At 51.2% G+C, this 15148-nt stretch overlaps 2 protein-coding genes across 3 annotated transcripts in view; one reads left to right on the forward strand and one right to left on the reverse strand.

Moving 5' to 3' along the window:
* Positions 1–487: 487 nt before the first annotated feature.
* On the reverse strand, positions 488–6060 carry LDHD (lactate dehydrogenase D). Of its 2 annotated transcripts, none has more exons than XM_036834481.1 (11): positions 5880–6060; positions 5259–5371; positions 4870–5011; positions 4496–4637; positions 4202–4361; positions 3757–3821; positions 3534–3662; positions 3301–3428; positions 2746–2836; positions 2555–2666; positions 488–2467 (listed from the first exon to the last, which is right to left on the reverse strand). In XM_036834481.1, the coding sequence occupies exons 1-11, from the start codon at positions 5949–5951 to the stop codon at positions 2302–2304; spliced, it is 1320 nt and encodes a 439-aa protein (XP_036690376.1). In that variant the 5' UTR covers positions 5952–6060; the 3' UTR covers positions 488–2301. The 2 variants fall into 2 exon arrangements, with proteins under 2 accessions (XP_036690376.1, XP_036690375.1); XM_036834480.1 differs by having other exon boundaries at positions 1804–2467; positions 3757–3956; positions 5880–6058.
* Positions 6061–8379: 2319 nt separating this feature from the next.
* The window catches only part of ZFP1 (ZFP1 zinc finger protein), a 62489-nt gene continuing 55720 nt past the window's right edge, over positions 8380–15148 (forward strand). The window contains exon 1 of the mRNA XM_036834483.1: positions 8380–8510. The gene's annotated coding sequence lies outside the window, so the exon portion shown is untranslated. The remainder of the gene's footprint in view (positions 8511–15148) is intronic.

Raw genomic sequence — 15148 nt, forward strand, 5'->3', positions numbered from 1 at the left:
AGCCCACGCCGGCTGCTATTCCAGGCTCCCGGGGCTGGTGCCTATCCCACCCCCAGCGACTTCACTCCCACCTGGCACACTGCAGCCCTCTGCCGGTTGCCGTCTCCTCCAAATTCAGACCCAGATTGCCAGCTCCTGGGCGGGGGTAGGACCGGGGTTGTCCGGGCTTTCCAGATGGAACTGGTGCCTGTCATCCTCCATCCCAACAGCTCTCCTCAACTCTGCCTTTCCGGGAGGGGAGGGAATTGGCAGGAACTGGGAGGTGGGTTCCACCCACTCCCCCTGCTAAGGGCCCAGCACACTTGGGCGGCGGGGGGGGGGGGGGGGCTTCCTGGGAAGGGGCACCTCACTAAAACCAGTCATCTAGGAGCCATTTAATGGTGTCAAGGTTTTTAGGTCCTTATTCCTAGGGAATAGATGCTGAATTATGTAGGTGAATGATGTCAAGAAATTTGTAACTCAATTCCAAATGGTTCCCCGAAAAATACACGCACGAAGCAAGTAAGGCAAAAATATTCATTGTTGAATCTTCAGTGGCTAGTATTTCAGTGAACAGTGTACTTGTTCTTTCAAATCTCCTGCGTGTTTGGAGTTTTTCCTAGTAAAGAATTGTGGGAAGTGGCCATTTGCTGAACACCTACTAGTTGCCAGGCACTGAGGGGCACATCAGAGACAAGCCCTGCCCTGTAGGGGAGGGGCCTGCCCCTGCAGAATGCTGCCCCGGGGGGCTGCTGGTGGCGGGCAGCCTGCGTGGAGGGGAGGGCACTGGTGGCTGATGGTTAGATGGTTCGAGTCTGCTTTATTGGGTGCTTGCGGGGGAGGGCCCATGGGACTTGCCCCACACCACCCCCTGGCACATCCAAGGGACAGAAATGTCACAGAGGAGCAAACTCAGGGCTCAGCCCCGAGTTAGCAGAGAGGAGGGGTTCCAAGAACTGAGCTGGTCTCAGGAGCCAGAGGGGCTGCCTGAACAGCTGGGGGGAGAGGTGGGGAGGGGTGGAGGGGGTGGAGGCAGGGAAGGAGCTCAGAGGTGGCTTGGGAGAATGGGAGTGAGGCGAGATGGAGTGTGCCGCCGGCTCCCCTGCGCCCCTCGCTCAGCCCCTTTCCTAAGGGCCAAGGCCTTGGGGTGAGGGAGATGGGCCTGCACTAGAGGCTCCTGGGACCTGCAGGGGAGTGGAGAGCTTAGAGACTGGTTTCCAGGACTCCAGGCACCTGCTAGACCCTGGGAAGTGGGGGGCCCAGAGCTGAGAGCTGCAGGTCCCTGCAGAGGTGAGTGCTGGCCATCACTGCCCCAAGCAGATACTGGTGTCTAAGCTTCGAGGTGTCGGGCGCCCTCTCGTGGGCTTAGGGGGAACAACTGCCAGGTACCCCGGACAAGGTCCTCTGATCAGGAATCCTGACCAAGGCAGGGGCTGGCCCCAGGGTGGACAGAGCCTGAGGTTGAGGGCAAGAAAGCTGGTAGTATAATACGTGACACTGTGGAAAGGTGTGGTACCAGGAAAATCACTTCCATTTGCAATGGTTGGTAGCAGCCACTTGAAGGACATGTTCAGAATGTTCTAGAGCCCAGTTGGGGCTCAGTGGGGGAGTCTGTGGTAAGTGATGATGGACATGGGCAAGTCCTTAGGCCCTGGGGCTCTGAGAGGCAGAGCAGCTGCCCCTCCTCAGGCTGCAGCAAGTCAGAGGGCAGGCCCGGGATGAGGGACGAGGGCGTCACCAGCCAAAGGACAGAGAACTTGGAGGAGGTGGGGCGGGCAGGCACAGGGGGCCATTCACAGGTGCCGCCTGCTCGTCTCCAGACAACTGCAAGCGGAGTTCAGGTTTATTTTGGGGGTCTGTGAGTGTGGAGCCGAAGGTCCCTTCCCCCACCAGCAAAGGAGCATTCCTGTCACCAGGCAGATGGAGTTGGGCTATGGGTGCTGGGGCCCCCAGCCTTTGTTCTCCTGCCCGGGCAATGGGGAGGCTAAGGTGGAGGGGAGTCGTCCTAGTCTTTGGGGTGACTGACCCACACCACCTTACAGGACGTGTAAGCGAGCAGAGAGGAAGCAGCTTCACCGGGAATGACCCTGAGCCATTTACTGGACCAAAGGCTCCTGAGGCCGGCAAGAGGGCCAGGGAGAAGACGGCCAACCAGGCTTCTCCCTCCTCTCTCTGGCCTCAGCTTGGATAAAAGGGCTAGCGGGCTGGCGAAGACCCCTGCAGGGTCTAGGCAAAGGCAGAGCTGTTCCGTGGCGGGAAAACAGGTTCCGGAACGGGAGGTGCCACTCTCTGGGGGCTTGTGGACCGGGTGCTCCGAGCCCCTCACAGCACCTTGCCTGGGTTCATGAGGCCTCGGGGGTCCAGCGTGGCCTTGAGCTGCCGCATGGTCTCAATGCCCACCGTGCCCACCTCCTCCTGCAGCAGCAGCCGCTTGCCCAGACCGATGCCATGTTCCCCCGTGCACGTGCCATGGAGTGCCAGTGCCCGCCTGGGAAGCAGCGGGAAGAGGTCCTCAGCGGGTGCCCCTCCCACTTCCCTCAGCTCTCCCCCACCCTGCTTCCCGCTTTGCCCTTACCTGACCAGCTGTTCTGCAAAGGCCTTGACCCTGAGGAGCTCCTCGTGGTCCTCCGGGTCTACCACCAGGATGCAGTGGAAATTGCCGTCACCCACGTGCCCAACGATGGTTCCTGGGGGCCCAGAGGACAGAGCTGCTGCCCCAGCCCCGCCCCGACCCTCCCACCGCGCCCCACATGGGGCAGGCAGAACCTGTGAGTCCCGAGGCCTGCAGGTCCTCCTTGGTCTGCACCAGGATCTCCGGCAGCCGGGAGATGGGCACACACACGTCGGTGGAATAGCCCTGAGTCGGGGCAGGCCGGTGAGCTTCCCTCCCTCACCCAGCCTGCCCGGGAGGTAAGGGGTCAAGGCTACGAATGGGCTCAGGGGGCTCGGCCTCTCACATGAACGTGCCTGCTGTCTCTAAGCCTCAGTTTCCCCTGTGCAACAAGGCGACTGGCCCGGCTAGGCTCCCAGGGCTCTCATCCTGCTCCCCATCCCCACTACCGTGCAGGCCCCCCAGCACCTGGAGCCCAACCTCCCCTTCCTGTTGGCTACCACCTTCCGCTTCACCACCTCTTCCTCCAGGAAGCCTGCCTTTTGTGTTCACACTGTCCCTGCTCGGCCCCTGCACCCAGGGCCTGGCTCGGGGCAGGGGCTCCCTCCCGAGGATTTGGCAGTCCTGCCCGCCGGGGCCTCTGCCTGCTGCCCTGGACAATAGGGTAGTAGGCTGAGGAAAGGCTCCCGCGTCCACCCCAGCCCGCTCACCTTGCAGCCGGGCCGTAGCGCCAGGGCAGCGTACCAGGCGTTGTGCCGCGCTGCCCAGAGCCGGCTGCGCTCCTCCGCCTCCTTGGCCCAGGAGAAGTGAGAGCCTCCGTTGTGCCGGATGATCTCCTCTGTGGGGGGCGGGGGTTTGACACTAGGCCCTACTCTGGGGCAGCCCGGGAGCCCCCCCCCCCCGTCCCACCCCGCCCCGCCACACCCACAGCACCCTAGCACACCTGTGCGCTGCACCTGCTCTGCCAGCGCCTGCTCGGAGCCGTGGAACTCGAGGAAGAGCGTGGGCGCCACGCAGCAGTTCAGCTTGCTATGCCTGTTGCAGGCGTCCATCATGACGTCATCCAGGAACTCTGGGACCAAGGAGAAGCCACGTGAGGTGACGCGTGGCCTTCGAAGGGGGCCTCCTCCGGGGAGCCCACCTGGACGGCCCAATCCCAGGCTCACCAATGCGGGCCACGGGCACTGCAGCCTGGAGGATGTGTACGGTGCTGTCCACGGCCGCCTGGACGCTGGGGAAGGCACAGGTGGCGGCCACCGTGGCCTCAGGGGCAGGGTGCAGGCGCAGGGTGGCGGCCGTGATGAGGCCCAGCGTCCCCTCGGAGCCCACAAACAGCCCGGTGAGGTTGTAGCCAGCTGCGCTCTTCCTGGGTCCCCGGGGACATGAGGTAGGTGAGTGCCCAGGCCACGTGACGATGGATTTCTGGCCAGAAGCCAGGTGGGGAGCTGAGCCTGAGGTCTGGGCTGACCCGCCTCCGTGCAGACTGCCACCCAGGCAGCCGTTCCCTGGCACAGCCCAAATCGGCCTCCGGACCACCAGCTTTGGCCCACAGGGCAGTTTCATGACCCGCCTCTCCAGGAGGCCCCGTCGCCGCCGGTAGAGGGCGCTCACCGGAAGTGACGGCCGGGGCCCGCAGTGTGAAGCAGCCGCCCTCCCGGCAGCACCACCTCCAGGTTCAGCACGTTGTCGCGCATGGTGCCGTAACGCACAGCGTTGGTGCCCGAGGCGCCGGTGGCCACCATGCCGCAGAGAGAGGCGTCTGCACCTGGGTCTGGAGGGCAGAGGGCAGGCAGAAGGAAGCCTGGGGCGGGTGCCCGTGGGCAGAGGGGTCCCGCCAAGCCCCAGAAACACCCCTGCCACCAGGGAGCCCTCCAGGCCCGGGAAAGTCCTGGAGCCCCAGCCTACCCACAGGGAACCAGAGGCCGCTGTCCCGCAGGTGGGTGTTGAGGGCTTTGCGGGTGACGCCGGGCTCCACCACCACAGAGAAGTCTTCCGGATTCAGCTCCAGGATTCGGTCCATGTGGGTCAGGTTGACACAGACGCCGCCCTGGCGGAGGGCGTTCAAGCAGTCACTGACCTAGATCTTTCGCCAGGACACAGTGCCCAGGACCCCAGCTCGTGGCCGACCTCCCAGCAGCCAGACCAGAGCCCCAGGATGGCAGGTAAGGAGGGCTGGACCTGGCCAGCCAGGCTGGTGTGGTAGAGGAGGCAGCTGCCAGTGTGACAAGTGTGGTGGGACTAGAGCCCGGCCAGGGGAGGAGGCCACCCACCATACATACCTGCACGGCACAGACTCCACCCTCAAGCCCGGTGCCCGAGCCGAATGGGATGATGGGCACGCCTTGGCCATAGCACAGGGCTGCCAGCCGGCTGACCTGCTCCACATTCTGGGGCCACACCACGGCGTCCGGAGGTTGACACCTGGAACCAGACTCCCAGCAATGTAGGGGTGTGTGGTACCCTCTGGTCCCGCTCAAGTTTGAAGGTATTGCAGGGCCTGAGGCTGCACAGTGGGCGAGGGGCAGGGAACACCCTTCTGGGGGCATAGAGGAGAGGTGGAGAATGCCAGAGCACCCAAAAACAGATGGCGGGGGTTGAGGGGCAGAAGATAACCCAGGACCCTCACTCCCAGCCAGGGGTTGTGATGCAGGGGGGCGGCGGAGCCCACCTGTGCATTGACTCATCGTGCCCATGCTGCTCTCGGACCGCAGCAGCAGTAGACACATGGGGGCTCCCCACAACTGCCTTCAGAGCCTCCACAAAGCCCTCGCTGAGTTCGCCCTGCAGGGGAGAAACACATAGGCAGGGTCACTCAAAGATACCTGGGACCACCTGGCCAGTGGGAGGGGTGGGAGTGGGGATTCCATTGCCTGTGAACAGAGGCACCCACACCCGTACCCCGCCTCGGCTGGGGGCTCGTAGGGCTCTTGGAGCCCTTCTGGGGATTTCTTCCCATTTTACAGATGAGGAAAAGAGGCCAGCAAGTCCAGGACAGTGCCTGGCCTAGAACCCAGCTCCTTGCCTCCCAGGCATTCTTTCAAAACGTGTGTGTATTCCAGGGCCTCAAAGGGGTGCCCTAGAGTCCACAAATCTTTCAGTTGACACCCCCCAGCCCCTCATGGCAGCTGTGAGGGCTTCGGCCCAGCTCACTGAGCACCCACATTTGACCTGGGGTGAGCCCAGCGAACCTCTGCTCAAGGTCTCCTGGTGCTGGGGCAGCACAGAGTCTGGCCGGAACTCGGCATCGGGGGCCCCCCACCCTCTAAGGGGCTCCTCCCCTCCCACCTACCTGCGTCCTCCTGGAGCAGTAGCCCCTCCAGGGGAACATCCCCCAAGTTGCAGCCCGGAGCAGGCTGGCCATAGCTGGGCAACAGCCGGTGACCACCACAGCCTATTGGTTGTGCTGGGGGCAGGGCTGCTTAAGGTGGCACGGCCTTAAGGTGGCCCTGCCAGCCCTCTCTGAGTCAGTACTTCTTAAAGGAGAGGTGAGGCTTACTGAGCACAAAGGGAAACAGAACAGCCACCACTTCCTGGCTTAAGACTATGCAGTGGCTTCTTGTGGTCCGAATACCCAGAGGTCCAGCAAGGCTCAGGGGCTTGGCACACACCCTTGATCTTTCTCACCCTGCAAGTCCCAGCTCCGGTGTCACAGTTAGGGTAGGCCTTGATCGGGGCTATGAGGAGGAAAGCACAGGGAGGCTCTTGGGGGTTAGGATAGGGTAGGGCAGTAAGGCAAGCCAGGAAGACTTCCTGGAAGAGGAGTGCTAAGGATGAGCAGCAGTGTGCCAGATAAGTGAAGGAAAAGACTGTCGCATCCCTTTGTCTCCACTCTCCCACTGGGCATATCCCAGGATCGAGGAGAGTGATGTGGCTGCTGCTCTTGAAACTATTCCAAGCTCTGTTTTCCTCCCACAGCAAATTTGAAGAAGCGTGTTGCTAACATTACGGAGATAAAGCTATTTCTGGCTTTGTTTTTCTTCCCAGTCAAACCAGGAATACAGACTCCTACTTGGGTCCTTCTCCCCAACCACATTTGAATGAGCCCACATTTCCACTCTCAGTGTGTTGCTTAACTGGCTTATCTCAAAAAACGTCTCTTTTACAGTTGGTTAGTTCAAATCAAGATACAGGGAAAGTCCACACAATGCATTTGGTTAATGTGTCTCATAAGACTCTTAATCTACAACAGTTTCCCTCTCCCCCATTCTTCCATGACATTTATTTGTTAAAGAAACTGGGTCACTTGTTCTGTAGAATTTTCTGCATTCTGTTTATGGATGAGTGTATCCTTGTGAGATTGTTTAATATATTTCTCCAGCCTCTGTACTTCTTGTAAACTGTTAGATCTAGATGTGGTACTGTCTAATACACCTGCTGAACTGATAGAAATGTTCTGTATCTGTGCTTTCCAATATGGTAGCCGTCAGCCACATGTAGCTGTTGGTACCAGAGGTATCTATGGATGGAGGAGAGATGCCAGGTAGAGTTTTGTGGCAAACCCTAAAAAGAAGAGCCATGATAGAGATCCCTATGGTTCTGGAGCAGGGTGATGACATCTGCAACAGAGACCTACACACTATACAAAAAACTGCCCCGGCCTACTACTGGATCCTGGTTAAGATGGTGAGTGTGACCACAAAATATCATTGAGTGATCATGTGGCCAGAGCTGGCTGTCATGAGCTGTCTTCTATCAGACCCACCAAGTCATAGTCAGGCAGGTCCAAAACAAAAAGGGGGACAAGAAAATTGGGCACAAGCAGGGCCAGAGGGCAAAGTGAGCTGCATGAGTAGGTGGCCCAGACCCCCATGTCACCCACCATTGCTTGGCCAGTACCTTTCCCTCAGCTCACACCTACAGCCGTATGGGGGAACTCTTATGACCAGCTGATGGAGGAGGAAAAAGTTCAAGCTTGATTCGTGAATGGATTGGCTCAATATGAGGGTCGGAGCTGAAGATGGACTGTTGTACTACAGCCCTACTTGGGGGTAACCCTGAGATCCTCCCGATGGGCAGAGCTCCAGGTCGTGCACCTGGTCATTCCCTTTTGTAGAAAGAAAAGGGGTCCAATAGAAGAATATATATGGGCCCATGGGCAATGGTAAATGGCTTGGCTGGTTGGTCAGGGGCCTATGAGGAGATTGGAACATCAGGGTCAAGGGGGTTTGGAGAAGAGGCACATAGATGGATCTTGAGGACCAGGCACAAAGTGAGGTCTTTATAGCACATGTATCATATGTTAACGCCCACCAGAGAGCATCTACCATGGAAGAGACTAAACCAAGTAAACAGCGTGATTCAGCCAGCAGTCATCGGCCAGCCTGTCAAAGACCACCCCAGCGCTGGCACAATGGCAGCAGGGGAGAGGCTGGTAACGGGTGCACCGGCCTGGACACCCACTCACTAAGGCTCACCTGGCTACTGCCACTGCTGAATGTCCACCCTACAGCGACACTGAATCTGCCACATGCCACCATTCCTCAGGGAGACCAGCCAGCCACTTGGGTACAAGCTGACCACGTCAGACCCTTTCCACTCTGGAAAGGGAGCAATTTATCTTGACTGAAATCAACGCAGTACATATTATGCGTATGGGTTAGCCTCTCCTGCCTGCATGGCCTCAGCCAGCACCGGCATCTGAAGGCTCACCCAGTGTCTGACCCACCAGCATGGTATATCACATACCATCCCCTCAGGCCAAGTGGTCCACTTTTTAGCAAAGGGGGGTGCAGTAATGGGCAGATGACCATGGGATCCACTAATCCTAATGTCTGCCTCCCCATCCTGAGGCCGCCGACCTGACAGAGCAATAGAAGGAATGGCCTTTGGAAGGAACAGCTAACATTCCAGCTCGGAGATGCATCAACTCAACCAGAGTGCCGAAAGAGGAAGATATTTTCATATGATTAACAGATAAAGGGTGAGTATCCAAATTATTTTTACCTTTTTATTTCAAAATAATTTAATTAATTAATTAATTAATTTTTGTTTAAAATATTTATTTATTTTACTTTATTTATTTGACTGCACCAGGTCTTAGTTGTGGCATGTGGGATCTTTAGTTGAGGCATGCGAACTCTTAGTTGCGGCGTGTGACATCTAGTTCCCTGACCAGGGATCGAACCCAGGTCCCCTGCATTGGGAGCGTGGAGTCTTAGCCACTGGACCACCAGGGAAGTCCCTCGAAATAATTTTAGACTTAGAGAAAAGCTGCAAAAATAGTACAGAAAGTTTCTGTATACCCTTCACTTAGTTTTCACTAATGTTTACTTTATACATAACCACAGTACAATTATCAAAACTAAGAATTAGTAAAATACTAATTGATACAATTAGAGAATTGGTACATTACTAAACTGCAAATTTGATTTCACCTGTTCTTCCACTAATGTTCTCTGGTTTTCTGGGGTGTTAGTTGTCTTGTCTCCTTCATCTCCTACAATCTGTGACAGTTCCTCAGTCTCTCCTTGTCTTTCTGACCTTGACATTTTGAGGAGTATGGATCAGTTACTGTATTGAACGTTCCTCAGTGTGGGTTGTCTGATGTTCTCTCACGAGTAGATGGAGGCCATGCATTTTTGGCAAGTATACTACAGAAGTGATGTTCCCTTCTCAATATATCATATCAGCAGTGTAAGGGGTCAATATGTCTTATTACTGATGGCAATAGCCTTGATCATTTAGTTTAGTTCATGTCTGTGGTGTTTCTGCACTGTGAAGTTACTATTTTTCTCTTTGTAGTTAATAAATATACCAGGGTACAAAGTTTAAGGCTGCAAATATCCTGTTTCACCTCACTTTCACTCATTATTTTTAGCATCCGTTGGTGGATCTTGCCTGCCTTCGTTGTTATCATGGCGTTCTAACAGTGATTTTCTATGTCTCTTATTTCTTTGATATTATTTAGTTAGAATTATTCTCTAAGGAAGAGCCATCCCTTCTGCTTCATTTATTTATTTACTGAATCATTTGTACATTACCAATATAGACTCATGGATATTTTTTTATTCCATAGGTTATAATCTAATACAATCATTATTTATTTTGTTGTTCAGATTATCCCAGCTTTGGTCACTGGGGACCTCTGTCATATAGGCTTGTCTGCCCTCTAGACTGGCCCTTACCTTTTTATGAGCACTGTCTTACATTCTAGTACCATAAGATGCTCCAGGCTCATCTTGTCTTTTCCCTGCCCAGATCAGTAACCAACTGCTTTTCCAAGGAGTTCTGTTCCTTTTAGTGAGGAATAGTTTTTAGAAACCAAGATGTGGATGCTAGATGTGCTCTTAAAACCCAACAGGAGGAGTCAAGATGGTGGTGTGGGGAGACGTGGAGTTAGCGTCTCCCCACAACTAGGGCGCCTGCCGGCTGCTGGTGGGGACTCTAACCCCCAAGGATAGGGGAGGAACCCCAGAGTGAACCGGTAGGACGTAGGGGGACCGAGGGGGGAGGAGGACTGGAGGCCAGACCAGATCGGCACCCCTGAGGCCAGGGAGATCAGGAGAGGCAGGTGGTAGGGACTCTCCGGGAGGCATGGGAGAGGAGTGGAGGGCGATTGCCCCACCCACTGGGGAATGGGGAGCCTGCTGAGCTCCCAAGCCAGTCCCCTGCAATCCAAAGCCCCCTCCAGGCCGTGTGGGTCCTGGGGGCATAGGTGGGAGGCCGGGGAGATCAGGAAAGACAGGCGGGAGAGGAGTGGAGGGCGACTGCCCCACCCACTGGGGCATGGGGAGCCTGCTGAGCTCCCAAGCCAGTCCCCTGCAATCCAAAGCCCCCTCCAGGCCATGTGGGTCCTGAGGGCATAGGAGGGAGGCCAGGGAGATCAGTAGAGAGGCAGGCGGGAGGGGCCTTCCAGGAGGAGCAGAGGGCATTTGCCCAGCCCACTTGGGCCCGGGGAGCCTGCTGAGCACCCAGGCTGATCCCCTGCCTTCCAAAGCCCCATCCAGGTCACGTGGGTCCTTGGGGGCATAGGAGGGAGGCCAGGGGGATCAGGAGAGGCAGGCAGGAGGGGCCCTCTGGGAGGAGCAGGAGAGGAGCGGAGGGTGATTGCCCTGCCCACTCGAGCCCAGGAAGCCTGCTGGGCTCCCTAGTGAGGTGCCCTGCCCTCTGAGACCAGGGATGGGGGGGCACGCCTGGGCCCCTTCTGTTCCTGGAGCCTAAGCCCCACTGCCCACAGCCCCCAGGGTTTTCCAGCCCTGTAGGTCCTGAGCATTGGCCCCACCCACCACCCAAACCTCGCCCTTGCTTAGGCCCCACTCTCCACAGCCAAGGCCTTTCCACCCTCCTTTTTTTTTTTTTTCTTTTCCCTCCTCCTCTTTTTTACTATTATGGTACTGACATACCTTGTGGTTGTTGATTCATCTATATTTTTATTTTTGCATTCTTTCTAACATATCTGTTAGTTTCCTAGTCTAATTTTATTTTTTACTTTGTTACTGTTCTCTCTTTTTTTCTTGGGGGGGCCACCACACGCGGCTTGTGGGATCTTGATTTGCCAACACGGAGTCGGGGGGAAGCTCCTGCGGTGGGAGCTCCGAGTCCAAACCACTGCACTGACAGAGAACCTCAGACCCCTGGGAATATTCATTGGAGTGAGGTCTCACAGAGGTCCTCATCTCAGCACCAAGACCCAGCTCTACCCAATAGCCTACAAACTCCAATATTGGAAGCCTCAGGCCAAACAACCCGTAAAACAGGAACACAATTCCCCTTATAAAAAAAAAAAAATGAGACTGCAAAAAAATATGTCATAGATGAAGGAACAAGGTAAAAACCTAGAAGACCAAATAAATGAAGAGGAAATAGGCAATCTACCTGAAAAAGAGTTCAGAGTAATGATAGTAAAGATGATCCAGAATCTCGGAAATAGAATGGAAGCACGGATTGAGAAAATACAAGAAATGTTTAACAAAGATCTAGAAGAACTAAAGAACAAACAAACAGAGATGGAACAACACAATAACTGAAATGAAGACTACACTGGAAGGAATCAATAACAGAATAACGAAGGCAGAAGAATGAATAAGTGAGCTGGAAGACAAAATGATGGAAATAACTGCTGAGGAGCAGAATAAAGAAAAAAGAATGAAAAGAATGGAAGACAATCTCAGAGACCTCTGGGACAACAATAAACGCACCAACATTTGAATTATAGGGGTCCCAGAAGAAGAAGAGAAAAAGAAATGGTCTGAGAAAATATTTGAAGAGATTATAGTGGAAAACTTCCCTAACATGGGAGAGGAAATAGTCACCCAAGTACAGGAAGCACAGAGAGTCCCATACAGGATAAACTCTAGGAAAAACACACCAAGACACATATATATCAAACTAACAAAAATTAAATACAAAGAAAAAATATTAAAAGCAGCAAGGGAAAAACAAAAAATAGCATACAAAGGAATCCCCATAAGGTTATCAGCTGATTTTTCAGTGGAAGGTCTGCAGGCCAGAAGGAAGTGGCAGGATATACTTAAAGTGCTGAAAGAGAAAAACCTACAACCAAGATTACTCTACACAGCAAGGATCTCATTCAGATTCTATGGAGAAGTCAAAAGCTTTTCAGACAAACAAAAGCTAAGAGAATTCAGCACCACCAAACCAGCTTTACAACAAATGCTAAAGAAACTTCTCTAGGCGGGAAACACAAGAGAAGAAAAAGACCCACAAAAACAAACCCAAAACAATTAAGAAAATGGTAATAGGAACATACATATCGATAATAACCTTGAATGTAAATGGATTAAATGCCCCAACCAAAACACACAGACTGGCTGAATACATACAAAAGCAAGACCGATATATATGCTGTCTACAAGAGACCCACTTCAGACCTAGGGACACATACAGACTGAAAGTGAAGGGATGGAAAAAGATATTCCATGCAAATGGAAATCAAAAGAAAGCTGGAGTAGCAATACTCGTATCAGATAAAAGAGACTTTAAAATAAAGACTGTTGCAAGAGATAAGGAGGGACACTACATAATGATCAAAGGATCAATCCAAGAAGAAGAGGTAACGATTATAAATGTTTATGCACCCAACAGAGGAGCACCTCAATGCATAAGGCAGATGCTAACAACCATGAAAGGAGAAATTGACAGCAACACAATAATAGTAGGGGACTTTAACACCACACTTACACCAATGGACAGATCATCCAAACAGAAAATAAATAAGGAAACAGAAGCTTTAAATGACACAATAGACCAGATAGATCTAATTGATATTTATGGAACATTCCACCCAAAAGTGGCAGAATACACTTTCTTCTCAAGTGCACATGGAACATTCTCCAGGATAGATCACATCTTGGGTCACAAATCAAGCCTCGGAAAATTTAAGAAAATTGAAATTGTATCAAGCATCTTTTCTGACCACAACACTATGAAATTGGAAATCAATTACAGGAAAAAAAACTGTAAAAAACACACATACATGGAGGCTAAACAGTGCACTATTAAATAACCAAGAGATCACTGATGAAATCAAAGAAGAAAAAAAAATACATAGAAACAAATGACAGCGAAAACACAATGACCCAAAACCTATGGGACGCAGCAAAAGCAGTTCTAATAGGGAAGTTTATAGCAATTCAATCTCACCTCAAGAAACAAGAAAAATCTCAAACAATCTAACCCTACACTTAAAACAACTAGAGAAAGAAGAACAAAAACTCCGAAGTCAGTAAAAGGAAAGAAATCATAAAGATCAGAGCAGAAATAAATGAAATAGAAACAAATCAATAGCAAAGATCAATAAAACTAAAAGCTGGTTCTTTGAGAAGATAAACAAAATTGATAAGCCCTTAGCCAGACTCATCAAGAAAAAAAGGGAGAGGACGCAAATCAATAAAATTAGAAGTGAAAAAGTAGAAATCACAACTGACACTGCAGAAATACAAAGGATTATAAGAGACTACTACGAACAACTATATGCCAATAAAATGGACAACCACAAAGAAATGGACAAATTCTTGTAAAGGTACAATTTTCCAGGACTGAACCAGGAAGAATTAGAAAATATAAACAGACCTATCACGAGTAATGAAATTGAAACCGTAATTAAAAATTTTCCAACAAACAGAAGTCCAGGACCAGATGGCTTCACAGGCGAATTCTATCAAACATTTAGAGAAGAACTAACACCTATCCTTCTCAGACTCTTCCAAAATATTGCCAAGGGAGAAACACTCCCATATTCATTCTACAAAGCCACCATCACCCTGATACCAAAACCAGAAAAAGATACCACAAAAAAAGAAAATTATAGACCAATATCACTGATGAACAGAGATGCAAAATCCTGAACAAAATACTAGCAACAGAATCCAACAGTGCATTAAAAGGATCATACACCATGATCAAGTGGGATTTATCCCAGGGATGCAAGGATTCTTCAGTATATGCAAATCAATCAATGTGATACACCACATTAACAAGTTAAGGATAAAAACCATATGATCATCTCAATAGATGCAGAAAAAGCTTTTGACAAAATTCAACACCCATTTGTGATAAAACCTCTCCAGAAAATGGGCATAGAGGGAAACTACCTCAACATAATAAAAGCCATATATGACAAACCCACAGCAAGCATCATACTCAATGGTGAAAAACTGAAAGCATTTCCACTAGGATCAGGAACAAGACAAGGATGTCCACTCTCACCACTCTTATTCAACATAGTTTTGGAAGTCCTAGCCACAGCAGTCAAAGAAAAGAAATGAATACAAATTGGAAGAGAAGAAGTAAAACTGTCACTATTTGCCAATGACATGATACTATACATAGAAAATCCTAAAGTTGCCACCAGAAAACTAGAACAAATCAATGAATTTGGTAAGGTTGCAGTATACAAAATTAATGCACAGAAATCTCTGGCATTCCTATACACCAACAATGAAAATCAGAAAGAGAAATTAAGGAAACACTCCCATTTACCATTGCAACAAAAAGAATAAAATACCTAGGAGTAAACCTGCCTAAGGAGGTGAAAGACTTGTATTCAGAAAACTATAAAACACTGAGGAAAGAAATCAAAGATGACATAAACAGATGGCAAAATATACCATGTTCTTGGATTGGAAGAATCAATATTGTGAAAATGACTATACTACCCAAAGCATTCTACAGATTCAATGCAATCCCTATCAAACTACCAATGGCATTCTTCACAGAATTAGAACAAAAAATCTTACAATTCGTATGGAAACACAAAATACCCAAATAGCCAAAGCAATCTTGAGAAAAAAATGGAGTTGGAGGAATCAGGCTCCCTGACTTCAAACTATACCACAAAGCTACAGTAATCAAGACAGTATGGTACTGGCACAAAAACAGAAATATAGGTCAATGGTACAGGATAGAATGCCCAGAGATAAACCCATGCACATATGGGCACCTAATTTAAGACAAAGGAGGCAAGAACATACAATGGAGAAAAGACAGCCTCTTCAATAAGTGGTGCTGGGAAAACTGGACAGCTACATGTAAAAGAATGAAATTAGAACACTCCCTAACACCATACACAAAAATAAACTCCAAGTGGGTTAAAGACCT

The sequence above is a fragment of the Balaenoptera musculus genome, chromosome 19 (assembly GCF_009873245.2).
Source record: "Balaenoptera musculus isolate JJ_BM4_2016_0621 chromosome 19, mBalMus1.pri.v3, whole genome shotgun sequence".
In the NCBI taxonomy this organism is placed as follows: Eukaryota; Metazoa; Chordata; class Mammalia; order Artiodactyla; family Balaenopteridae; genus Balaenoptera; species Balaenoptera musculus.